This window comes from Arvicanthis niloticus, chromosome 2, assembly GCF_011762505.2.
Source record: "Arvicanthis niloticus isolate mArvNil1 chromosome 2, mArvNil1.pat.X, whole genome shotgun sequence".
Classification (NCBI taxonomy): Eukaryota; Metazoa; Chordata; class Mammalia; order Rodentia; family Muridae; genus Arvicanthis; species Arvicanthis niloticus.
The window spans coordinates 99,486,743-99,512,151 of record NC_047659.1 but is presented as its reverse complement, the minus strand read 5'-3'; the positions used below and the strand labels follow the sequence as shown (position 1 = coordinate 99,512,151).

The 25,409-nt window shown below is 40.5% G+C and overlaps 1 protein-coding gene across 2 annotated transcripts in view; it reads left to right on the top strand.

The window, feature by feature from the left end:
- Positions 1–21,095, top strand: part of Anapc1 (anaphase promoting complex subunit 1) — a 76,333-nt gene extending 55,238 nt beyond the window's left edge. Inside the window, exons 35-48 of one of the 2 annotated variants that reach the window (XM_034494437.2) lie at positions 1,920–1,996; positions 2,442–2,532; positions 2,642–2,695; positions 3,481–3,674; positions 5,263–5,349; positions 5,909–6,026; positions 7,470–7,547; positions 7,859–7,926; positions 8,811–8,949; positions 11,152–11,238; positions 12,285–12,380; positions 13,827–14,025; positions 15,772–15,906; positions 18,197–21,095. In XM_034494437.2, the coding sequence (XP_034350328.1) occupies positions 1,920–1,996; positions 2,442–2,532; positions 2,642–2,695; positions 3,481–3,674; positions 5,263–5,349; positions 5,909–6,026; positions 7,470–7,547; positions 7,859–7,926; positions 8,811–8,949; positions 11,152–11,238; positions 12,285–12,380; positions 13,827–14,025; positions 15,772–15,906; positions 18,197–18,312 (1,539 nt within the window). In that variant the 3' untranslated portion in view covers positions 18,313–21,095. Of the gene's footprint in view, positions 1–1,919; positions 1,997–2,441; positions 2,533–2,641; positions 2,696–3,480; positions 3,675–5,262; positions 5,350–5,908; positions 6,027–7,469; positions 7,548–7,858; positions 7,927–8,810; positions 8,950–11,151; positions 11,239–12,284; positions 12,381–13,826; positions 14,026–15,771; positions 15,907–18,196 lie in introns of those variants that run through there. The other variant, XR_013108796.1, reaches the window with a different exon arrangement.
- The last annotated feature ends 4,314 nt before the right edge of the window (positions 21,096–25,409 follow it).

Here is a 25,409-nt window from a genome sequence, read left to right as displayed (position 1 = left end):
ACAAGGGGGCTTTTGGTTGCTGGACTAATACTTTATTAGCTGGACCTTGCTAGTCAGCCTCAGGAGGAGGAAGTGGCCAAATAAGGGAATAGACCATGTTGGCTAGCTTTAGGAAGGCAACTTAACAGTTTTGCAACTAGGAGGGAATGGGGGAAGGACAAGGCCCACCAGAGCCGTGTTTGCCATGCTGGGCAGGCTAGAGCCCCTTTAGTACCCATGTATACACACAAGCGCAGGCACCCACATACACACAAGCTCGCACATATACATGTCACACGCCAGGTGCACATGCACATGAAAAGCAGTCACAAAATGCAAAAAAAAATTATACTGACCACAGACCTTTCAGCCTTCTTTTTGTCTTCAGAAGCTTTGAAATTGTGCTGTTTAAAATTATATGTATGGAATACTCTAAAGAACTATTTTGATATTCTTACTCTAAGATTACTAAGACTTTGTTTATGAAATTGGCAATTTTACCATATATTCTAAATAAGTCGAGTATATTAGTTAAAAGCAAGCAGCCTCCTTTGTTGTAAGACTTTAGAATCAGTATTGCAACTAGCTGTTGTGTGTCCTGCCTTGTTTCCCCTCCATGCTCTGTGTATTTTAAAACTAAAATATGAATAGACTTTATATGAACACAATGTTACTTATAGATTATATAGTTAACATTTTATTGTATAAACTTGTTTAATTGTATATCTATTGGCTTACCTATTCCATTATTTTATTGATAATTTTAAATACATTTTTAAGTTGTAAACAGTAATGAATGTCTCCCTAATATCTCAATATGTGGAACATTAACTAGATACCAATATTTATTTTCATTTTTCTATTAAGATAAAATTTCTGTACCATGGAACACATAATTGAATGTACTATTTACATTTAATATCACATGACTGGTGACATGCCTACAGAAGCAGACTTGTGTACCATATACTGCTTCTCTGAACACTCATCCTCCCACACTCAAACATTCTTTTTTTTTTTTTCCCCTAAATGTGTTAATTTTACTGATAAATTTATTTTAAGACCTGGCTGGTCTGATACTTGGAATCCTCCTGTGTCTACCTCCTGAGTGCTGGGCTCACAAGCACACACCACGCTTTCCTTATTTGCTGTACACCTGTAACCTGCTTCAAGTGATTCTGGTTTGATCTCTCCTGTTTTTATTTTTTGTAACTTAAGGAAACCATAGGAAAATGACAAAGGACCAGACTCTAGAGGGCCTTTCTTTCCAGCTCTTTACAACTCATTCTTCGTGATGCTCTTTTCAGTTAATCAGTGTGATGTTGTGACCATGGCTGATACAGCTCTATAGGGATAGCTATAGTGAACACAAAAGACTCCTGTATACTGCACACTAATTCTAAGAGTTATCGGTGGGTTAACTTCATGTGTTTCTTTATAGATGAGTCACAGAGCTGTCAGGCAACTTGTGTGTGGCCTTAAAGTTGGACTTTGAAGCCAGGCCTTTAAGCTTCAGGGTATATGTTCTATTAAAGATCCAAAAGAGCAAGATGGCTCAGTGAGTTGGTAAAGGCTCTTGCTACCAAGCTTGGTGACCTGAGTTTAAGCCCAGGAGTGCCTATATGTTAGAGAAAAATGTAGTTACAAGACGTTCTCTGAACATGCAAACCCCTCCCCCCCACACACACCAAACAGATAAATAAGCAAATTTTAAAAATGATTCAATGGAAGTGTCTACTGTCAAAACTGAAATAACCTGTTCCCATGTGATGTTACAGGTAAGTTCTAGTACATATGAATGTTACAGTCAGTTTATCCGTGTATATATAAATCACTAAGTTTGGGGTTTATTTTCTATAAATACAGCCGTGACAGCTAGTTCATGACATTTGTAACTAGAACAGTGGTGTTCAGACATTATTGCTTTTCTGTCTTGACAGATTATAAGAGAAAATAGTATCTCTCTGAGTGAAATTGAATTGCCTTGTTCAGAAGACTTGAATTTGGAAACCTTGTCGTAAGTAATGTAATATATTAGTTAACTATGTTAGCACCTGTCAGATCAGCTTACATAGGAGAACCAGTGCTTGATTTGAGTAATTCTGAATCTCTCATGTGAGATACATGAGATCCTGTCTCCAAAAAAGAAAAAGAAAATTTAGTTGTACTTTGTCTTTTTTCATTCTTTCCTTGGTAGGGAACACTTTAAAAGTGTCCTTCCTTGTAGTATATGAAGAATGTCATGTAAGAGGCAGGCTGCATCGGTGAGGGTTACATGGTCTTCTGCAGAAACCCACAGAGATCTGTTGATTGGATAGAGACCTTCTTCACCATTCTCAGAACAGAAAGTTGTGAATTAGTTTGTAAAAGATGGATATTTATTACTTTTATTCCAAGACAGTGGATGATGATGGATTTTAAAGGATAATAACAACATTATGTTTCTTGTTATTTGTTTTCAGGCAAGCACATGTCTACATAATCGCAGGAGCCTGCTTGTCTCTGGGTTTTCGATTTGCTGGCTCAGAAAACTTATCAGCATTTAACTGTCTGGTGAGGACTGTCTTGGCTCATGCTGCTGTGCTGTGAGTTGTCCTTCTGTCTTACAACCCACGCCTTAAGATGCTACTTTTAACTTTCAATTTTTCTTCTCCTTTTCCAGCATAAATTTGCAAAAGATTTTATGAATTATTTATCTGCACCCAATGCTTCTGTAGTAAGTCTTATTTTTTTTTCCTTCCTCTGTTCAGGAATAAAGTAAACAAAGAACATTTATAGATAAACTAGAAACTTGGAGGTTATTAACTACCTTTGCTACTTGAATTTAAAGCAAAGTTTGAAGCACTGGTCTCTTTATGTTTTGGTTTTAAGGTAGTAAATTAGGTGAGAATATGGTTACCCTTGAGACTATGATTAGTCTGTATTTCTAATTCCTGTACCAAGAGAATAAATGAGAGGTATATAGTATTTGTGGATTGTCATACTTCATATTCTGTCATGTTACTGACTGCCAAAATGTCCTATAAAAAATAAAAAAAAAACACCTAGTGAGTATACAGTCATTCTCTAGACATTACTTCTCTGATAACAAGGAGACTGCAAGATTTTATATCCTGGTTAACAACACAGACCTATGCAATAGTTTTTATAATATGAAAAAAATTAGAAATACCAAAAATGCCCAAGTATTTAAGTTACCCATATGCTCTTATACATTGGATGTAGCAAGATCATTCTGTATAAGGTTTTATGTGTTTGAAAATTACTTATAAATTATTAAAAGCATTAGCATGTATAGTAGTGTCTGATTTTCATCTGTGAATCTATTTGTATGTACAGGAAGATTTTCTGAGAGTGATGATTATAGGAATAATATCAGTTTTTAGTGGGTGGTGCATTATTTTTCTAGATTTAGTTTTAAAACTACAAACATTTGTAATTTTCCAATGTCAGATATTTTTGGTAATGAAAAAACCGTAAAGTAATGTTTTGTGTCACCAGACTGGGCCTTACAACCTTGAAACCTGCCTGAGTGTTGTCCTGCTCTCTCTTGCCATGGTGATGGCTGGCTCTGGGAACCTGAAGGTGTTGCAGCTCTGTCGCTTCCTGCACATGAAGACGGGTGGAGAGATGAACTATGGTTTCCACTTGGCCCACCACATGGCTCTGGGCCTTCTCTTTTTGGGAGGAGGAAGGTAATAAATGTCTTGTTTTGCTTGTTCTTTAATAAAAGAGTTCATGAGAAAGATCTGTATAAGTGATCTATTTTTTCACTTTTAAAACTACATTTTTCTCGTTGGCTTTTTTCATACAAATGTTGGAATGTGTCATTTTCCATAGTAAATAACTGGATAGAACATTAATAAGAACTGTATTGACCGCACCAGTGGCAGAGAGTTGAAGTCCCTTGTCATGTTGTCTTCAACTATGGCTGCACTTAACTTATGTGGTGTCTTGTGAGATAGAGATTATGAGCAAGATGTGTACTTTCTTAATATAGTTTGTGACGGTTGCTTCTTTTTATTAATTTAGAATTACGAATGCTTAAAGGCTGGGGCTGTAGCTCAGTCATAAAGCACTTGCCTATCATGGACAGGGCCAAACCTATGAATTCTTAGCACAGCAATAAAAATTAAAAGAGCCAACAAGGATAAGTAAAGGAATGTTAGCTCTAAGAATTTGTATAACTTTTGAAATTATTTTCTTCCAAGTAAGTACCTGTATTTAATGAACACTCACAGTCACATTGCCGTAACCCCACATAGTGTGACTCCTTGCTTCTCTTTAAGATTCAATCATTTTTCTTTAGCTGAGCTTCTGCCTTTTTTAAAAAATATTTTATTTTTAATTCTGTGTTTGTGTGTGTATGTGTGTTTCTATCTGTCTGTCTTTGTGAGGGTTTATGCACATGAGGACTGGTGCCTGTTTAGATCCCCTGGAGCTTGAGTTACAGCCAATTGTGAGCCACCCAACAAATTCACGGAGAGCCAAACCTGGGTCCTTTGGAAGAGCAGCACAAACTCTTAAGCAATGAGCCATCTCTCCAGTCCCTGGCACTGCATTTTAGTGGTTGTTTTATTTTTAAATTGTCATATGTTTTCTATAATATTGATATTTATAACATCCTGCACTATGTTAATCCTCAAGTTTCTAATGTTAATATATGAATATTTATCTTTGAATTTTGATTTATCAAAGTGATAAAAAACTTCATCATCCTCAGTGTGCTATTTCAGGGTAATCCTTGTTTATTAATTCCTGGGTTGTTTTAGCATTTGTAGAATGATTTCTGCTTTGAATAGTAGTCAGTCTGGAAGTGATGGAAGGACTAACTGTAAAGGGATGTATACCCCACCAAGGATATGCTTTGTTTATCATGGCATCTTACCAGTAGACCTTCTTATAGAACCCCACTCTTCTGAGCCAAGCATGTTGTTAATAAATATTTAAATTGGCTGGCGGTCAAGCCGACTATCTAAGATGCAGCAGCTCTGCCTAGCTCAGCTGCCATGTTCCATGGCCCGTGTGCGCCGCAGCTAGACATGGCCAGCCAGAAACACCAGCCCTGCTACCCATGAGATGCCAGCATGGGAGATGGCTCTGCCAATCTTCCACGCTGTCTCTGAAAGGCTGGGCATTGTCTCCTTTCCCTCTCCTAGCTTCTCCTCTTCCTTCTCCTCTCCCTCTCCTTATTCCTCCCACCTTAGCTCCTCCTACACAAGCATGCCTTGAAGATAGGGCAGGGAAACTAATAGTGTCTGTCCCACTGAATTTGCTCTGCAGGTACTCTTTGAGCACATCCAACTCGTCCATCGCTGCCCTTCTCTGTGCTCTTTACCCACATTTCCCGGCCCACAGCACTGATAACCGGTGAGTCTCATGCATCTTAGCCTGTTTGCTGAGGTCTGCTTTACTTTCATGGACTATTGCTTTGTTTTTGAACTTAGCTCTCTAGTTAAATCTTTTAAATCGGTGTTTAGGCCACCATTAGTAAATTCTTTCCTGTTAAGACAATTGTTACTTTCTTGTAAACATTTTTACCATGAACTCAGATAAAGAATTCTTGGATCAAAGATTACATAAGTAGTTTCTTAGGATGTCTTAGTCCCCTTGGGGTCTGCAGGGTGGCTCAGTAGATAGAGATGCTTGCCTCCAGCCTGACGGCCACATGGTGGAAGGGAAGAATGAACTCAAAAGTTGTCCTATGACTTCTGCATACATGTATCACATGTATACACACACCCTAAACGGTATAATAAAAAATTTAAGCTAGAATTTCTCTGTACTGTTAATTGAATTTGTAATCTTCATTTCAGACTCTTCGTAGGAAAATATTTACTACCCTAGCTTTGTGTAGCCCGTCAGCAGTGATGATTGTCAGGCTTCTTCATGTCACTGGTTTCTTCACTTCTCTGGTTTTTGTGCACAGGTATCATCTCCAGGCCCTTCGCCACCTCTATGTGCTAGCTGCAGAACCAAGGCTCCTGGTACCTGTGGATGTGGATACAAACACACCCTGCTATGCTCTTATAGAAGTTACTTACAAGGTAGCTAACTCTTCCTGTCATCTTTGCAGGTCCGATTATTTTAAGAGCATTTTAGCAAAAGGTGATGAATAGTTGAGTAGTCATAAAACCCAAAGTTTCCTAAGTTGCTGCTCATTGCCAGGATGGCTCGCTCTCTTATTTGTGTATAACTTTTGGCATTATCAGCTGTTCCTTTGTCCTTAGAGCTGATTATTGGAAAATGTTGCTAGTATCTTTATGTTGTAAAGCCCAAACGAAGGGGACCTCACGACCCCATGGAGAACTGCAGGCGCACCCCAAGTCACTCACAAGAAACACGGCTTGATGCAACAGCAGGAGGTTTACTTATACCACCAGCATGCTAGGGCTTCCTTCACTCATATCCCATGCAGGAGTAGAGGAAACCAGCAGCTAGTAACGAATTCTTACAGCTTATAAAGGAAGAAACCACAAGCTACGAGGAATAGGGGAGGGGGAAGGAAGGGATACAGGTCATTGGTTCATTTGAACTCAAACTCCTAAGGTGGATGGCAGGCCACTTTATAATTGGCTATTTCAGACTAGTTACACTCTTATCATATACACCGGTTCAAGGTGGGTCAGGCTTATCTCAAGCCTATAGCATCCTGATACCATTTGTCTCAGGGCTGTTGTTAGTTAGGGCCATCTGTTTGAGTGGTCAGCTAATTTCCTGGAACTGAGGCGCCACAGTGCTTGACTTACTGATTTTTATGTCTTTGCTTTATGGGCAGGGTTCAGGGGGTCAACTTAAATTTTTCTATCTTTCAATGTGGCTAATTTTAGTGTTCTGCAAAGTGAGTTTGGTTTATAATGATTCTTAAAGTTTGGTTCTGTTGAACATTCAAAATCCCCAAATTTTGTATTTGTATATTCTGAATTTATCTTTCATTGGTATCATACACAAATCATGTAGTCTGTACCACATTATTGAATACTTCTGTTCATCAAAATATGCTACACTTTGAGATGTCAAAGTGTGATGATGATGTCATTCCTGACGGAAACAAGTGGCTGGGCGTGAGTGCAGTGCTGCCATTGTGAGATTTAGAGGGCTGTATGGAGTGCTCTTATCTAACTGAAGAGTTTGGGGCAACTGTCACTGAGCAAACTAGGCTGAAAAATGGGGCTCATGTATAAACCCATGCTGTAGAAGCATAGCGCTTTGGCATTGCTGCCCAGTGAAGGGCAAGCCACCAAGGTGTTGAGGGTGACGAATGCTCCGCTCCATAGTAGAATGTAGGCTTGAGTATTAATTAGGGATTTAGCTGCATCTCAGCTCTAGACTACCTGCCTGGCATGCACCAGGCCCTGGACTCAGTCTAGCACTGCCAAGCAAAGACTGTTAGAGGAGTTATACTGTTTCATAGCTACATGCAGACCATGAGCAAGGAGAGTCACAGGTGACCATTTGGCCCATGCTGGCTGTGTTTTACCTTTGTAAAGGGCACTCAGTGGTATGAACAGACCAAAGAAGAACTGATGGCTCCAACCCTTCTTCCAGAACTTCATCTTCTAAAGCAGGTAAGTTGGTGTGGCTTTAGAGTTTTACCCAGGGGGCAAATTGAAACAATTGCGTATCTGTAAAGGTCCTCCTGTTTAAGAAAGAGGAACTACAGGAGGAATATTCATGAAGGCCAGAGGAAGTCTTATCTTAGAGGTTTTTATTGATAGTCTGTGTCCTTTCACGTGGTTCACATGCCTTTTGGATAGTTCACAGGCAATTAGATCTCTTTAACTTATAGGTGGCTCACTGCAGTGAGTCACTATTCCCTCTAAGAAGCTTGCTCAGTTTGCCAGCTTTGAGGTGATTATGCTTGCAATTGTCCCTGCAGATGAAAGTTAAAGGGCCAAGATACTGGGAACTGCTCATAGATTTAAGCAAGGGAGAACAGCACTTGAGGTAAGTATACTGAGTTCTCACTTTACCCTTTCCAGCAGTGCATAGCAGTCTACAGGGAGGTGGGTTCTAGAGTAGTATCTGGGTAGTGTTACTCTGGTTTCATGCATGACAGTATATATGGTATGTTGAACAATGTGGTCTATATCTTTGAAGTGGGATTTGTTTTAGAATGTAAAAGATTTAATTTGAAAGTCAAATGGTAAATGTTTACACACGTTCATTGAGAAATTAGAACTGACTCAGCATTAGATAGTAATGGGTACTGTAAGATTTAGTGTAAAGGGGACTTTATAACATCTGATGCCTGTCAGACATCTGTTATTTCTTTGTACTGTTGTTTTGTTACAACTAACATAAGGCTATGGGAGAATAAAGTATATTCTCCCATAGAATAAAGTATATCCAAATAATTACTCAACATGTCATTAAAGTTCACAGAAAGTTTTGACAAGCATATCAAAGTTTCATAGTCTGGTTCCAGTTATATCTTCTTATTGTTTAGTAGCTAATTTCTATTTACTCTGTCTTAGATTGATTAGTATTTTCTTTCTACTGCAAAACAGTTACTAGATCTTAGTACTTTCAGTGTCTTAGGCATATTGCTAGGGATGCAGAAATCAGCAGTGTTAGGTAAGATCCTGAGAGGCTCCATCTTGAACAGGTGGAATCCCTTCTCACAGAACAAGTTCGTGAAGCTAAACATCACAGAAAAGTGGGGATGCATCCTACCCTCACTTATGTGCACGCAGTCATTTTGTGCAGAGTTAATAATTCTCCCAGAGATTAGGGACAACTTCCTCTCCTGTAAAAGTGGCACTGGAAAACACCAACTTCAGTAGAGAACTACTAATACCTCCCATAAAATCATCTTTTTTTCCTTCCAGGTCCATTCTTTCCAAGGATGGAGTTTTATATGTAAAGCTCAGGGCAGGCCAGCTCTCCTACAAAGAGGACCCAATGGGGTGGCAGAGTTTGTTGGCACAGACTGTTGCTAATAGGAACTCCGAAGCCCGGGCTTTCAAGGTAGTGTTGCGTTTCACTAGCATCTGATTGCTGCAGATTGTAAAGCTAAATGGACCATGGTATCTCTTGCTTTCTTATGTGACACCTATAATAAACTAGGAATGGCCTGCTAGTATTCTGTGTAAGACTTGTGTTTAGTGCCACCTATAAAAAACCCTCCACACTACAAGCAAGATTTGGTTTATTTTACTTATTAGTCCCTCAAAGAGAGAATGAATTTGTATGTTAGCACTAGCGTTTCAGTATGTTGACCAGGTTGGCATCACCTCTTCTGGCTCCCCTTGGCTCTCTGTCTCTGTTTTGCAGTGTGGGAGATTGACCCCAGGACTTTATGCATGCCAGCATTAAATGTTCTATTACTCAGCTATAACCCAGGCCTGGCCTCATTATGTGATTTCCTTGCCTCGGTCTCCTGAGTGCTGGGATTATAGGCAAACACCACCATGCTTGGCTGTACGCCATTGGGGGGGAAACCCATTTTTAAACCACATTTGTTTCTTTAGTCTTGATGAAAAGGAAATGATGACAATTTGAGTCTTGCTTTTTAGTTTATTATTTCCTAGTACTCAGCTACAGTAGTGTTTAAAATGAAGAAATAGTTGAAGCGTGAGTTAAAGGTCATTGCTGTGAAAGGTTCAGTGCATATTCTGTGTTGTAGAATTCATTTCTGTCATTAACAATGTGTTCTGGCCGGGCGGTGGTGGCGCACGCCTTTAATCCCAGCACTTGGGAGGCAGAGGCAGGCAGATTTCTTGAGTTTGAGGCCAGCCTGGTCTACAGAGTGAGTTCCAGGACAGGATAGCCAGAGCTATACAGAAAAACCCCGTCTCGAAAAACCAAAAAAAAAAAAAAAAAGAGAGAGAGAATGTGTTCTGTAACACATCTAGCTTTAAACTTGGGCATTTAATCTCAGTTTTAAGAGTTCAGGGGAGACGTTTGTTGAGGAGCCTCTGAGTACCTGGGTCTCAGGCCATAAAAGCAAAGATGTGTCGCTCAGCAGCCAAGGGGCCACAGACTTTCACTCTCGTTATTCCTGAGTTCAACCTACATCTCATCTGAATCTGTCATTGACGCTGATCCTTTCTCACAGTAAATATATAAAACTTCCAGCTTTGATGTCAAGTGTGCATTGTTGCTGAAATATTTTGAAGATTTTTTTTTTTTTTTTTGGCTTAAGTTGGCACTATTTCTTTTTCTAAAAATTAGATCCTATATGAAAAGCTAATCCAATTTATAGGTAAGTTTGAGCTTATATTTGAATATTAAAAGTATATAAAAATTACAGGACAGGTCAGTGTCTTGCCTTCTGGGAGTTCAGGACTAAAATAGGAACCAAAACTAAAGTATTCCATTTTTAGTTTCAAAAACTAAGTGCTATACCAACAGTTTTTTTCTACTATTTTTTTATTGTAGTAAAATACACACACACACAAAGTAGAGTTAGTACCTTAGCTGTTTTTAAATGTGAAATGTTTTTATGTAGCCATCACTAGAACAATTACAACTTGAAAACTTAACCTGTCTCTATTAACATTAATTTCCTCAACTAGCCCTAGGCAGCTGCCCCTTGTCTTTCTGTCTGTGTGATTCCAGTTCCGCCAAGGACCTCAGGCATGAAGGGTTATAGTAATCATCCTGTTTTGGAAGCTCACTTAAGTGAGACTCCTTTTTCTTTACTCTTCTATACTATTTGGGGTTTTGTTGTTGTTGTTGTTGTTGTTGTTGTTGTTTGTTTCTTGAGACAGGGTTTCTCTGTGTAGCCCTGGCTGTCCTGGAACTTACTCTGTAGACCAGGCTGGCCTTGAAGTCAGAGAGCCACCTGCCTCTAGTGTTGGAATTAAAGGCATGCACCAGCAGTGCCTGGCTAAATGTTTGTACTTTTAAGCAGGCTTTTTAGTTAGACGGTGAGGGAGGGAGGGAGGGAGGGAGGCAGGGAGGGAGGAGAGCCTTTTGTGGGTAGTTTATAAAAAAGAAGACATGTTTATTATTGACCTTCTGGTAAATCAATACTTCATATTACCTTCGCAAAAGCGTGTAACTTCCTAACAAAACAGGATGACAAAGCTCTAGCTTGTTTTGTCTTGTGGGACCATTCATTGTGTGAAAGGAGGGGTAGAGTTCTTGTAACTACAGGCCTCACCATTGAGCAGAAAGGGAAGTAATAGTTGGTTATCTCATTTAAAGAGGGCTTTTTCTTTTTAGCCAGAAACAATTTCATCCTTCACTTCTGATCCAGCACTTCTGTCATTTGCTGAATATTTCTGCAAGCCGACTGTGAGCATGGGTCCAGTAAGTATTAGATTGTTTGCTGGGCACCAGGATAAGTTGGTTAGTTCTATCAATAGACAACCAAAGTCACCTGTAGTATTCATGTCTGCCTTTGAGATTGATGACATCCTTTACATGTGTTAGAGATATTGCTGATAAAACCTGTGCCTTCTGTTGCCACTACCATGTCTTCCTCTCTTCCTGGCTCCCTTGTGTATTTGACTCTTGAGAACTCTATTTTCCTGGGTGTTGTTTACTCCTACCTCTCTGCTGGTGCTACATTGCCTGCCTGGATCCCAATCCCAGCCTACTGGAGGCTCACCTCTGGTGTTCTCGAAGCTTTTTTTTTTTTTTTTTTAACCCTAGATTGATCATTAATCTACCAGATCACATGCTGCTACCTTGTCCCGACCCCACACTGCTCCACGATTGGGGGCCAGGTGTTCTGGTCTGCACCCTATGTTTGGAGCCATATGACCCAGTCCGAAGGGGTCAGTCAACAGGGTCTAATAAGAGAGAGAGTGGGGATGGAGGGGCAAGAGATGTGAAGAATGGAGACAAGACAGAGAATCTGTTCAAGTCTCATTTAGTAAAAGGAAATCATGGGTATATATACACTTTACCACGTGCCTTACCTCCGTGGACAAGCAGGGGAACACAACTGAAGACACTTTACCACGTGTGCCTTGCCACTGGGGGCACTAAACAACAAAACAAGATATGTGAGAAAAACAAGATGTTTATCAGAGTGTGCTCAGCTGTTGTGGGCTGCTTGCAAAACAAGTCTCTTGTCAGGGTATACGGTCTGAGATGGTTGCAAAGATGATTGCAAAGATGATAGCTGCTTTCTGCTAGGAGTCGGCTCCCAACACTACCTCACCATTCTTTCTGGGTTTTCATTGCTGTTGTAACACTGCGTGGACTATGACTTTCTTAAGAGATGAACTGCTTACACTGTTTACCGTAGAGCTTCAGAATGAGCTATTAGTAGCTAATACATGGTTGTTTCTTGACTTGATTTTGTGATATGCTTTGATGTGCTACAAAATAATTGTGCTTTTCCATAGAAACAGGAGATTCTGGACCTCTTTTCTTCTATACTTTATGAGTGTGTTGCTCAGGAAACCCCAGAGATGTTGCCTGCCTACATAGCAATGGATCAGGTATATTCCAAAATTATTTGCATTCTAATGCAATTGATGGTGTACTTCAAATGACTTACTACACAGTGTAGGAAGTTCCCTATGTATTGTTTTCAGTTTCTTGTTTTGCTTTTAGACATCTTATCAAGAAACCATTTCTAGTTGATAGCTCTATGCTGATGCCCAAAGGCTGGACTTGGTACTAGCAGAAGTGCCCTCTGGAAGGCTACCTTTCTGTCTTCTTCCCTTGGTTTGGGGAGGGAGAGATCATTTCCTTTCTTGCTTTAGTCTTCCTGTGTTATTTCTTGCCTCCTTTCTTCATAGGAAGACCACAAATGAGTAGCAGGTAAGCACTATGTGCCCTGGTGTTTGAACGACAGCCTCCTTGGCCAAGTCTGCAGGCAGTTTAGAACCAGAAGCTGGTGATTTAGGGAGATGGGGTTCATGTTGATTCTCTTGATATTTTGTAAGTGCCTAACAGGGACATAATGCCTGAGAGCTTTGCTAAAGTGCTGACCTTCTCATCGTAGTGGCTACTAATAGAGCTCTCTCACAGTCGCAGAGTTCTTCATTCCCATGTTTACAGCTAAGCTTGGCCAGTAGTTTTCTAACCTGGCTAAAATTAATCTAGGGAATCTTAAAATGCAGATCTTCAAATCCTGTTCTATACCTCTAAGTTGGAGTCTGGTGGACAAGATCCAGAACCCATAGTTTTAAGAATTCTGCAGTAAATAAATACAAAGAGTTTATAGATTGGCATTTGGGATTCTGTCTCAAGCCAAGAACTAATCTTTGATGATAAAAATAATTTTGTGGATAGCTGAGTGGTAAAAACATTTAGGCAAGAAATAATTCCCCAGGCAGGAAAATCACAGTGTGTAGTGTTGTACATTCCAGCAGAAGCACAGGGCCAGAGTGCTGTTACTGTGTGGATCGTCTCTCGCAGTTGCAGAGAGTGACCACGGTGCTGCGCTGGTGCTCTGCCTGCTGCCTCTCTCATAGCAGCTGAGTTAGGTTTCTTGGTTGCTGGTTAAATATTCTCTTCTCTTTAAAAACTTTGGGTACCCTCACCCCTCCACCATCTAGAATAGTCTCATTGATGAATGTCTCCCCTGGTGGTAGCCATGGTACCTTTATTGGTGATTCTTAACATCAGTGTGATCAGTGATTAGGCCTCACTGGGATTCCTGTCTGTCCCTGCTGTGTCATTGTACCTCAACTTCTTCCCCAGTGTATAGGGGGGTCTTCATTATTCAGTGTTGCTGAGCCAAGAATGAACTTGACATTTGTTGCTTTTACTTGGAAATTGCCCTCATGTTAAAGAGAGTGAGCTACACGGGCGAGGGACCCCATGAATCTCCATAGCCCCTTGCTGATCTTGTCAGCCATATTGGAACATACCCTGAAGACAACATGATTATCTTACCATTTGATTAAATAGACTGTTCTTTTTGTTTCTTCTCACAGGCTCTAAGAAGTCTTAAAAAGAGAGACATGTCAGACACATCTGATCTTTGGCAGATAAAGTTGATATTAGAGTTTTTCGGTTCACGAAGCCACCAGGAAAGGCAGCAGACCTATCCTAAGCGAGGGCTCTTTATAAACTCTGAGTTCCTCCCTGTGGTGAAGTGCACTGTTGATGCCACCCTTGACCAGTGGCTACAAGGTATGGTGGTACTGCGTCCTTGTGCTTAAAGAGTAACTCACCTGAGGCTTCTTAACAGTTTCCATTGGCAAACAAGGTAAACCTGAGCATGATCTATAGCTTGATTTTTGAGGAGTCAAAGTCTGGTTATGTACTTCAATGTCTTTAAAAGAAAAAATGCACTTACCTGCTCTAGGAAAGGACGTACTGACTGAGTCAGTGCTGTCCTCGAGCATCTGTGGCCTGGCTTTCTGCCAGGGGAAGTGCTAACTTGAGAAAGAAGGCAGCTATCAAGTTACTCAGGCTGACGCACATGAGGGATGTGGTTGTGGGAATACATTTTATGTCACTTGTACCTGAGGTTGACTTTCTGCAGTCAGCACCTGGATCTTTATATTCCTTTCAATTTATTCAAGTCCTTGCACCAAGAATCTGACGGTGATCTGCTTTCAGTACATACAAACCCTAGTCATGGTTCTAACAGTTCTTGCTTCGGTATTTAAGCTGTCCTGCTGTGACACTGGGAATTAAGTTTCTGACTGTAAAGAGGCTTGTGACGAGCAAATGAAGGACACAGTTATGTGTAACTTTGAAATGTTTTGATAGACATTTAAATCCCCCCTCCTTTGTGAAAATGTCATATAATAAATGTCAGTGTTTTCTTCCCATTGGGTTTGGTGTTTCAGTACCTGTAGGAGGCCTTTGCTATTGAGAAGTGTCCCATTGAGTCTTAGCAAAGTCTCATGACAAGCATCTTAGAATGTAAAATCTATTTGGCAGTGTCAGGCAGTCTTAGCATAGTGACCTAGTTGGTTTCTGGTTCTTCAGGACACTTGGTGAATTCAGTTTTCTAGATATCTTTATCTCTTTTATTCTCTCAAATTTTCCTTTTTGGTTCAAATGTCTTATGTCTGTAACAGAAGACTGAACTGAAATAATGAGGCCAGCGGTGGTAAGCTCGGATTACTAAAGGTGGACAGTTAAGACAGGGTTAAGAGACTCGATTCATTAACTGCTGGACCTTCAGCTTTTACCCCTGAAGTTCCATTTGCTGTCCTCACTTGTCCCCTTGTGGTACTATAAAACAATCAACAATCTTTTCCTCCAGATTTTCCTGAGGCTCAGAGAAAGAAAGGAGATATTTTTAGGAACTATGGCATGAAGATGGGGTCACCCCTATCCCAGAAGCAGATGTGTTAAGTATCTTGATTGTGACCTAAGCTGCATCTCAGTCACTTGTCCTCAGTCACTTGTCCTCAGCTGACCACTGTGTCCAAGGATAGGACTGCCTTGGTTGTTCTAGGCTGGTATTCGCAAAGCATGGTTCCTGAGCAGCAGCAGTGCTTGCTTGCACTATGTTACATGTGCGTTTTCCTGCCTGTACTCCAGACTTTTCACACCAGAAATGTGAGCTGTGTTAAACTTTCAGAAGCACTCTGATAGGAAGTGGTCATCTCCTGCTAAGAATAAATAAATTCTAGTCCTGGGTTGAAATCAGTCTCCTTGAATATTACACTGGAAGAAAAGATTTGACAGTGGGTATCTGTTATCCTGTAATTACCTGTGTTTGAGTGTATTTCCTCACTTCTTCAGCACAGTAAACTGGGTAAGCAGCTCAAGCTCCCCTAGCGTCTGTACCTGTGCAGCACCGCCTGGTTTGTGCCAAGGTCTATTTATGCACTTGATGAAAAAGTAGCAAAAGTAATCATTCCCATCTCTCTCCTCTCTGTCCCTCATCTATTCAATTCCTTTTGTGTCCTTTCACAGCTGGAGGGGATGTGTGTGTGCATGCCTACCTTAGTGGACAGCCTGTTGAGAAGTCTCAGCTAAGCATGCTGGCCTGCTTCCTTGTCTACCACTCTGTGCCAGCACCACGACACTTGCCACCCCTGGGACTGGAAGGTAACCCCATCTCGGCCTCCTTTCAGTATTTGTTCCTCATTAGTGTCTAGTTAGGGAGAAATGCTTGTCAGCCAACTTCTCTAATGCAGTACTCAGCTTTGTTCATGATTGTGTTTGTTGGGAATGCTCTCTGAAAGTAGAACAAACCATGTACGTTTACCTCTGAAAACAGATGTTTCTAGAGTCAACTATAAATTAAATGTGTATGTTATTCCATATATGAATGACATCTCTCTATATACTTAAGTTATTTGGATCGAACTCAAAGTTTTGGGCATGGTGGTCAAACAGTCTGCCACTGAGCTATATTTACAGAACTTACTTTATTTTTCTTATAACTTTATAAGGTTTCCCAGTTTTTAAAAGGTTTATGTAATCACAGTCTCTGTTACCCTAAAACTTCAAAGCTATTGATTGAATGCTATGTCCGTTATGGAATCAGGCACTAAGTTTGTCTGTAAAACAACCTGATTTATTTATGTCACATTTAAATTGCTACCCTTTAATTAAGAGTGAAAAAATATTATTTTTAGAAGGAGAAGATTGTTCTGTTAATGTGTAGTCACTTTTAGATTAATGGCATTTTTGTTTATGTGATTTAGGAAACCTCAGAGAAAAATGTAGTATAAACAGACCTAGTTATGACTATGAGGAATTGCTTATATTTTGTGGCCTTTTCCATGGAAACAAATACAAAAAGTTAGTCAAATGCATAAGATAGCAGTTAAAGGTTTGGAATTGTTTGGGAGTTTCTCGACTATGGTAGGGAAAGGGAACCCATATATTGCCAGGAAGACTCCTTGAGTTGTGGGAGAGACGTGAGGGTATAGAGAGACCAAGGGAGCCAGAGTTTGCAAGATGTATCTCAGAGAGAAACGGATTGTGCTGAAAGTACCGGAGGGAGCTTCTGATTTTAAAAGTTACTGGCCAAAAAAATTGCATATAAAGGAATTCCCTGGAGGGAAGAGCTTGCAAGTGGACTAGAAGATCACCTGCCAGTTGTTTACTAGTGCCTGTCCCACCGCTTCTTAGTAGAATTTAGGAGCCTCAGTTACAGGAAGTAAATTACCTCTGGACTATACAGTGTTGTGGTCACACCTTACAAATCTCAAAGAATCAACATAAATTGTGATTCTTTGATCATAAAATATGATCTATGAGCATAACTGCATGTATATTTCCTTGTATAACTGTACCCAGATCAAAGCCGTTAAAGAACATGAAGTACCCAGCAATGAAAATGAAGTGGGTGAAATTCAGTATGTGGCATACAATAACAGTTTCCCCCACCTCCCAAGGGCATAGTAGCCCACACCTATAATTTAAGCACTTGGAAATCAGAAGTTCCCTGGAGGGGAAAGAGTTCAAGGCCATCCTTGGGTATAGAGTGAGATAGGAGCTGGCCTTGGCCCACACAGGACTCTGTCTCAGCAAAAAATAACAGTAACAGCAACTACTGTTTACAGGCACACAAGCTGCCATGCTAATGCAGCCCCAGGCCCAGGCTGGCTGGTAGTTACATTTGTGCTGCCTCAGGTTGCTTCTACACTCCTGAAAGTATGTTGTTCATACTTTGCCACAAGCCAAATAGCTGTCTCTCCCTGGTGTCTAGCTGGGCAAAATTCTTATCTACCTTTTTCCCCTCTATTTTTTTTCTTTGCTCCCCACCCTGTTCTTATTCAAATAAGAAAGTAAACACTGAAGAATGATAAAAAGTAAAACAAAAACAACAGCCAACATGCAGAAAAACAGGAAGGAATGTAACCCGAGCTGCTGGGATATGGGGTTGGGAAGGAAAGGATGAAGACACTTAAAAGACTCTTTGGTGATGCCCATGCTTCCACCAGAGGCTGTGGCTCTAGATCTTGGTAGACAAACAGAGTCATTTGGGTAGTGTCCAAATCCCTGGATGTCCAGGCCTCACTCCCAGTGACTTATGTGTAATCTGTGGAACCAAGAGCAAGAGGCAGTAGATCAACTCTCAGTCTTCAGTCTGTGGAGGTTGATTGGTTGTAAAAGATCAAAAATCAAGTATTAAAATCAGTTTTCAAAATCACTTATAGTAATTGAGGTTAATTGAATTTAGTGTACACAAAAGTTTTCACAGTGGTTAATTTCTAAAGTACAGAATGGATACATTTAAATTCTTAAATTGTAAGAAATTAAAATTTCAGGGATTGCCACTGGGGTGCTTTTATCTAGAAGGAAGACCTCCTGTGTGCTGAGCTTGGGAGGGCTGTGTGGCTGAGGCTGTGCAGTGATGGATCCTTCTGCATCTCTGTCTCTTCAGGGAGCACAAGCTTTGCTGAACTCCTCTACAGGTTCAGACACCTGAAGATGCCAGTCCGAGCTTTGCTAAGACTGGCTCCTGTGCTGCTTGGGAATCCACAGCCGATGGTCATGTGACCAGTACTGGCATAAACCCGCCCCCAAAACCGACTGCAGCACAGAATCCTGATGGCAGCAAAGTTAAGGAAGCATTTCTATTTTGTGACCAGTGGATCTCAGATGCATACACCTCACTGTGTTTAAAATCCATGTTGAAAATATCACAGATAACGCTGGTGCTGTCCACCTGTCATGATGTATAAAACGTCAGTTAAAACTCACTTTTGTAAATAAAGATTTTTGGTTTGTTTTCAAAACTATTGATGATTGCTTTGGACTTCAGAGAATATATCGACAGGCTGAGTTTTGAAGCCTTTAAACTTTAGTGGTTCAGGTTCTGTACTCAGAAGTGCACGACTTAAAAAGCCACGTCGTGAGAGTGGACTTCCTGCTACCAAGGGAGAGTTTCTGTGTTGTCTGTTACATAACAGTTATCTTCTCTACAACGAGTCTGTGCTTCTGGTGGTGGATGATGTCATTACTTCAAGCAGATTTCTACTTGAATGAAGAATTGCTCAGCACAGGGTACCGAACTACGCCCAAGCCCTGACCTTGGTGCAGCTGTGTAGGCTGCAGCTCCTTGGAGGTAACCAAGGCTAAAGGATACTCTAAGGGTGAATCTCTATTTGGTAGAATTGATGGCCTGTTCAGAAGAAGAAAGGAGATGTTTTTCTCTCTGTTCCATGTGAGAGCCATGCACAGCTGCTCACAAGCCAAGGAGATTCCCTTGTGAGGAACCAGTCAGACAGTCTTGGACTTCAGCACCTAGAAGTATAAGAAATAAATTCTGATGCTTAAGCCATCTTGTCTATGGTACTTGGTTTTTGTAGCCTGTGCAGGCTAGTACATGACACCTGCTCAAAATACCTAAAATACAAAATTAGCCCTACAGAGAAAATATTTTAAAATACAGAAGTCAGTCTATTTGAGCTAAAAGGTCTGAAAAGTGCTTTTGTATTCTGAGTTTCAGGACAGCTCATGATGTCCCATGTGACACTCCTTCTATTCCATTTCAACCTGTCCTCACAGCTTTCTCTCAGACCAGTGGGACTGTGAACAAGTAGGAACTGCAAAATGCCTACTCACTGATTTCCCACTTGTTTCTGGAAAAAAAAAACAATCGAAACTGCCCCACTGGGATTTGGTAATGCCCATCTGCCTGCCTGCCTGCAGCAAGGTCATTCTTAGATTAAGGATTGCAATTAAATGGCAGGTGGTAATGAACATTCAATTTGCATCAATATTGAACCCACTGTTCAAGTTATTTTTCACTCTCCAATTGTTAATGGCTGCCATGGGAGGACTTGAAAGAGAGGACTGAACACAGTGGAAACAGCCTTGATGGGCCTGTGGCCAGCTGGACAGGCACCAAGAAGAGATTATAGCGCTCTCGAGTCAGCATGTTAGGATCATCAGATACTACTATATTTACTAGTCTCCAAACCATCCTGTGGGAACCAGTCTTGGCCTACACAGCAGCCAGCCCCTGGGAACCACGTCAAGGGAAGAACAGAGTGTTACTAGAACACGCCTTAAGTGTTCTAGTATCAAAAGTGGCACTTGTGACTTCAAGGGAAGGCTGATTACCCGGGACATTGCTTCACTTCCAATACATGTGGAATGGAGACACAAGGGGCAGCTGCTTTGAGTGTAGGTACTGTCCAGCAGACAGACAATTGAGCGGTGTGCTTAGATTCTTCCTCCAAAGGGTACTGACGTCTATGTTCCTCCCTCAAGGTCTGACGTGGGAGCGAAGGCAAACTGAGCTCAGATGGCAAACTTGAGCTACACTGCTCCATCATAGTTGTCACCATTCTGGGCTCTACCCAGTCTGCCACACCCAACCGTCCTCTGGTCAGCTGCTGCCTGCATGGATTTTGAGTCCAAGAGAATCAGAAACAACTCCTCAGTGTGAACTGAAAGCACTTAGCTTTGGCAGAGCTTATGGACATGTTGTAAAGCAGTCAAGCATCTTTGCAAACACATGGGCTTTTGTGTGCTTTCTTGATGTCTCTCCCATTGACTTAGTCTATCACTATTGATGACATTATATAGAGCATCTTATTTAAGCTTTTGTCTTTTAGCTAAAAACACGTCTTTGGTGAACTTTTAATACTACACTCTTTTTCCTTTAGACTATTTTGGAGTGTACTTTTAAGACTTTTTTTTTCCCCTTGAAACATTCATATCAGAATTTTAAAACAGGAAGTTCGTAATAAATTTAGTAAGATTTATAAGCACCTGCCAGATCTTAATTCCTGTTCTTTTATACTCCAATGCTTAGCTGAGCTTTTCTCTGTAGCTAATAGACATCTCAAGTCTCTGCCTTGTGAGGCTGCAGACCATGTTTTAAGAACTCAAGACATGTTGGGTCATGATGTCATGGTCACCTCGTAAGTGGAGGGTGGGTACCTAAAACAAGGACAAAAGCCAGAAGCTACTGTTACATGGTAATTTCCTTCTGATTGAAGCATCCTTCCAGGAAGACGGGGAAAGGGAGGCTCAAGACACTAAACAAACATCACGTCTTGGAAAGCTGAAGCTTAAGAGCCACAAAGTGCTTCCCCAGGGTTGTAGTAATGAAACTGTATGGGAACAGGACAGAAAGGGACAGAGGAGGCCTGGCTGCCTGGGAGAGGAGATTCCCTGACTAGTCAAGCAGCCTGCAAGTTAATGTAGAGTTGTTATCCATGCTGAGGTGGGCTTTGGTTATATAGCTGCTTTTGAGTCGTTTCTGCTCCTAGAACAACACAAACTCCTACTCTTAAAAAGTGACCCCAATAAACTCATTAAATTGTTAAGTTGGACTTTGGCAATGTCATTACTTTGATATGTCACTGATTCTCTAACTGATGTATGGGTGCATGTGTGTACAGAGAAAACCTGTGTACTGTATGGATGCAATACCTGTCAGTTAAAGCTGATTTGCCTGTAGCTGAGGCAGGAATAGAAGGTGGGACATTCTAGGCTCGAGGCAGGCTGGGGAGGAGCTGACCCACAGAGAGAAGAGAATAGTTGCTTGCAAGTTGTTATTTAGGAGTTTGGAGCCAGGAGGAAAACTTGGTTTTTACAGATGACACTCAACATATAAGGCATGAAGTCCAAACCTTTTAATTTCATATTCAGTTAATTAGAGTCCTGGATGGAAAGTGGAGAACAAGCATCCCTGCTGTGCTACAGAGCATTTGAGGCTGGTGAGCATGCAGTTTCTCAGACCAAAAGAGCTGGGCTGCCTGCTGTGGTTGAAAGAGACAAAGGAGCACTTTTAAGGTTACAACACTTGCTAGACTTTGGCACACGTGTTTCTGTGGGCCGAAGAAGACCTCTCCCTCACTGTAGCTGGTGGGGACCTGCCTGGGAAACAGCTGCAACAGGCCACAGGGAAAGGGTCAGTCATCTAGATCATGCAGCCAGGATTCAGAGGTTCAAAACACAGTCCTTGGTGAAACCCTGAGGGCACAAGGCAGGGTTTACTCCATCTTTGCAGAGGGGAAAGGTCACAGCAGGTATTTCTGCGAATATCTGCTGCACCTGCAAGAGCCCAGGACTGCTGGGGCCCAAAGACAGAAACAGATTAGATTTGCCTTTCCCTGTAAACCTAGGATCCAGGAACCACTGCAGTATCCTGAGTTTGAACAGCAGAGGACAAAGGAATCTGAGCAGTAAAACTTGAGAAAGGTAAAAAAATATATTTTAATACTAAAAAGGAACTGGATATTAAAATTCACATATACATATAAGTAATTAAAAATTGATAAATTTAAAGATATAAGGCATATAAAGATGAGAGACACAGTAACAGAGGTTTTGGAGTTTGTCTAATGCTCTTTTAAAAGATTCCAAGATAGAAGAGAGATCATATTACTTATTATGACATTACATTAATAATCCTCAATTTTAACCTTAATAATTGTTTTGGTATTCCATTGTCTCTCAAAGGATAAAACTTTAGAAAGAAAATCATAAAAATTTTACAGATCAGACTAACTGATGTGTGTTTTGAACCTGTGTGTTCCTGCTCCATGACCTGGATGACTGATCCCGGTCCCCACCAACTGCACTGAGATGAGGGGTGGTCTTCTAGAATATCAGAGATGAAACAAAATGAGAGAAATACATTTTGGAAGCAAGCTTTAGAGTAAATTTACAAAAACATAGATCAGACTGAAGAAAATGCTAAAATATCAGAGGTAAAACAGAGAAAATGACATTTGAAAACAAACTTTAGAAGAAAAATTAGGTTTATAAAAAAGATACAAAGATGATAATGATTTAGAAAAAGGAAAAGAATAAAAAATGGAGACAAGTCTTAGAAGAAAATTTATAAAAAGTTCTTTAAAAAAATTGAGATAGATAAGATAGGGACAGAAGAAGGCTAGAACATACACCACCACCTTGTAACAAGACTGCAGGGCAGTCTGTATCTGTTAAGAAACCTAAAATGACTTTCCCAACCTTGGTAAAGGAATTAGCAGATGAGGGAAGAATTCAAATGGTAACCTAGAGAGGAGCAGGATTTCAAAAGGGTTAAGGGATCAGTAAACAAGTTAGGGCATACACTCACCACAGCCTCAAACTGACGCTTAATAACTGGGCCACACAGAATCGTATAACTCTGAAAGAGAGTTGTGATGACAGCCATCCTAACATGGTGGAAAGATGAGGCCTCGATCATGGAGCACCGAAATGGGACTAGAGGCATTGATACTGTCAAGGATCACTGTCTGGTTGAAGGTCCATATTCTGAATTGAGAGTACAGATTACCCTTGATTGCTGTTCTAGAACAGTGGCATACAATAGCCTTAAATGCTTGGGACAAGATTGAACAACAGGGATGAGCTGAATCATTTACAAAGATAGTCCAGGATTCAAATGAATCTTTCACTGAGTTTTTACAAAGATTAACAGCTCTGAGTAGAGTGATGTCAAATCCAACTGCTAAAGAAAGTTTAACTGAATCTGTAGCTTTTGAGAATGCTAATGCTAGTGCAAAAGGGCCATTAGATCTTTAAGAGCCGGATCTGCATTCTTTATGAATGGAATAAGACTACTGCAGACAAAGAAGCAAATTCTCACAATTTGGTTATAGTTAGGCAAACATTTACAGAAGAGTTAAAAACACAAAGTGCCCATTGTTGTAGCTGTGAAGATCGTGTCATTCCCTAAAGGACTATGAACACACAGTTCTTAAGGAAAAATTCTTCTATAATAGTAATAACTCAGGGAAAAAGTTTCCTGTAAAGTGTAGATGATGTGGAAGGAACACTCATGTGGCTCATGAATATAGGCCATCCAAGGATATCCAAGGCAGTTCCTTCATTTCAGAAAACTGACTAAGGTGCTTTGCTTAAGGCCCAACAAAAGACATGAGCCATTCGTTCCCTAACCACCAAGGAAAGATTATTCTGAAAAACAATTAGATAATTCAAAGCCTGATAAGACAAACAGCTGCTCAAGACTTAAACCACTTAATGGAGATAGAGCAGCTCCTAGGGAATTCTAAAGAAGCCAACAAAACAAACCACCCTCCATATTTTAAACTGCTATATAAGATGGGAGCTCAAAGTTAAAATTACTGTTAGATGCCATTGAGATTGAAGAATTAGTGGATACTGAAGCAGATGTAACAATTTCCCAAGATTCCTGGAATTCAGCTTGGGTAGTTCAAAAAGTATCTACGCAGCTTCTAGGGATTGGGACATTGTCTCAGGTAAAACAAAGTCTAAAATGGATTAAATATATGGGACCAGAAGATCAACTAGAAAGGTTAAAGCCACATGTGTCAGATATAGCCGGGAAGTTATAGGAAAGAGATTTATCGCAACAATGGGAAATACAGATGAACTCTGCTCCAACTTTAAAGACAGGCTGTGAGGGAGGAGATGTTTCTGATAAAGAGATTAAAAGATGTTATTGAAGACAGTTACCCACTGTCCAACCTGTCCATAAGCAGGATACAATAGAAGCTGACTCTTCAACTTTGTATGGGGAAGCCACTCCTAATAAAAACACCAGCTGCCCTACTGCTACACTGGCAAACTGATAAACGTATAAGGATAAAACAGTGGCCTGTGACACTAGGAAAGTTACAGGCACTAGAACAGCTAACCCAAGAGCAGCTGCAAGCTCAACATACAGAAGAGCCCACCATCCTTGGAATTCTCAGATATTTGTCGTTAAAAAGAAATCTGGCAAATGGAAGATGTTGACAGATCTGAGAGCAATTAAGAAAATCACTCAGCCAATGGGTTCATTACAGCCTGGAATCCCATTACCTTCCTTGTTACCTAAGAAATGGCCTATTATAGTGATTGATTTTAAAGATTGCTTTTTCCACAATCCCTTTACATAAATATGGTATGGAAAGGTTTGCTTTCTCAGTATCTACTTTTAATAGACATTGTCCAATAAAGAGGTATTATTGGAAAGTCTTTGGAAAACCACAAGGAACGTTAAATAGCCCTACTTGATGCCAAGACTTTGTACAGCAGCCATTAGAAATAATACCTCTTTATTGGACAACATCTATTAAAAGTTTTAAAAAATGTATGTGTGTGAAGGTACATGTGTACCACAGAATTCCCACTTGTTCATGTATTTAAGTGCTTCTTTGAATGTATATGTTTGTGTACCACATGCTTGCAGTGCCCCAGAAGCCAGAAGAGGGCATCGGATCCCCTGAGACTAGATTTACAGATTGTTGTGTGCTTCCAGGTAAATGCTAGGGATTGAACTCAGTTTCTCTGCAAGAACAGGCAATTCTCATAATGGCCATCTCTTCAAATCCAAGAGGAAAACTTTTGAGAGTGGGCCTTTACCTTCCTTCTTGTTGGGGCGTGGTCTCTTATTTCTGTTATGTGGCATACTCTAGGGATCAATTCACATCAGATTTGCAAGTCAAGTGCTCTTCCCCTCCCTGCCCCCACCTCACTGGCTCCATTGAGTCACCCTTAGTGCCTGGCATTGTTTTTAGTACTTTGGTATGATCTTTCAAACAGTGAAGAGCTAGATTTTGCTTTGCGAGTCAGAGTCCTTTTTAGTAAAACATATTTATTAATACAAATAATATAACCAAACTACCATTAAGTAAAACAACAGAACCAAAACATAACAG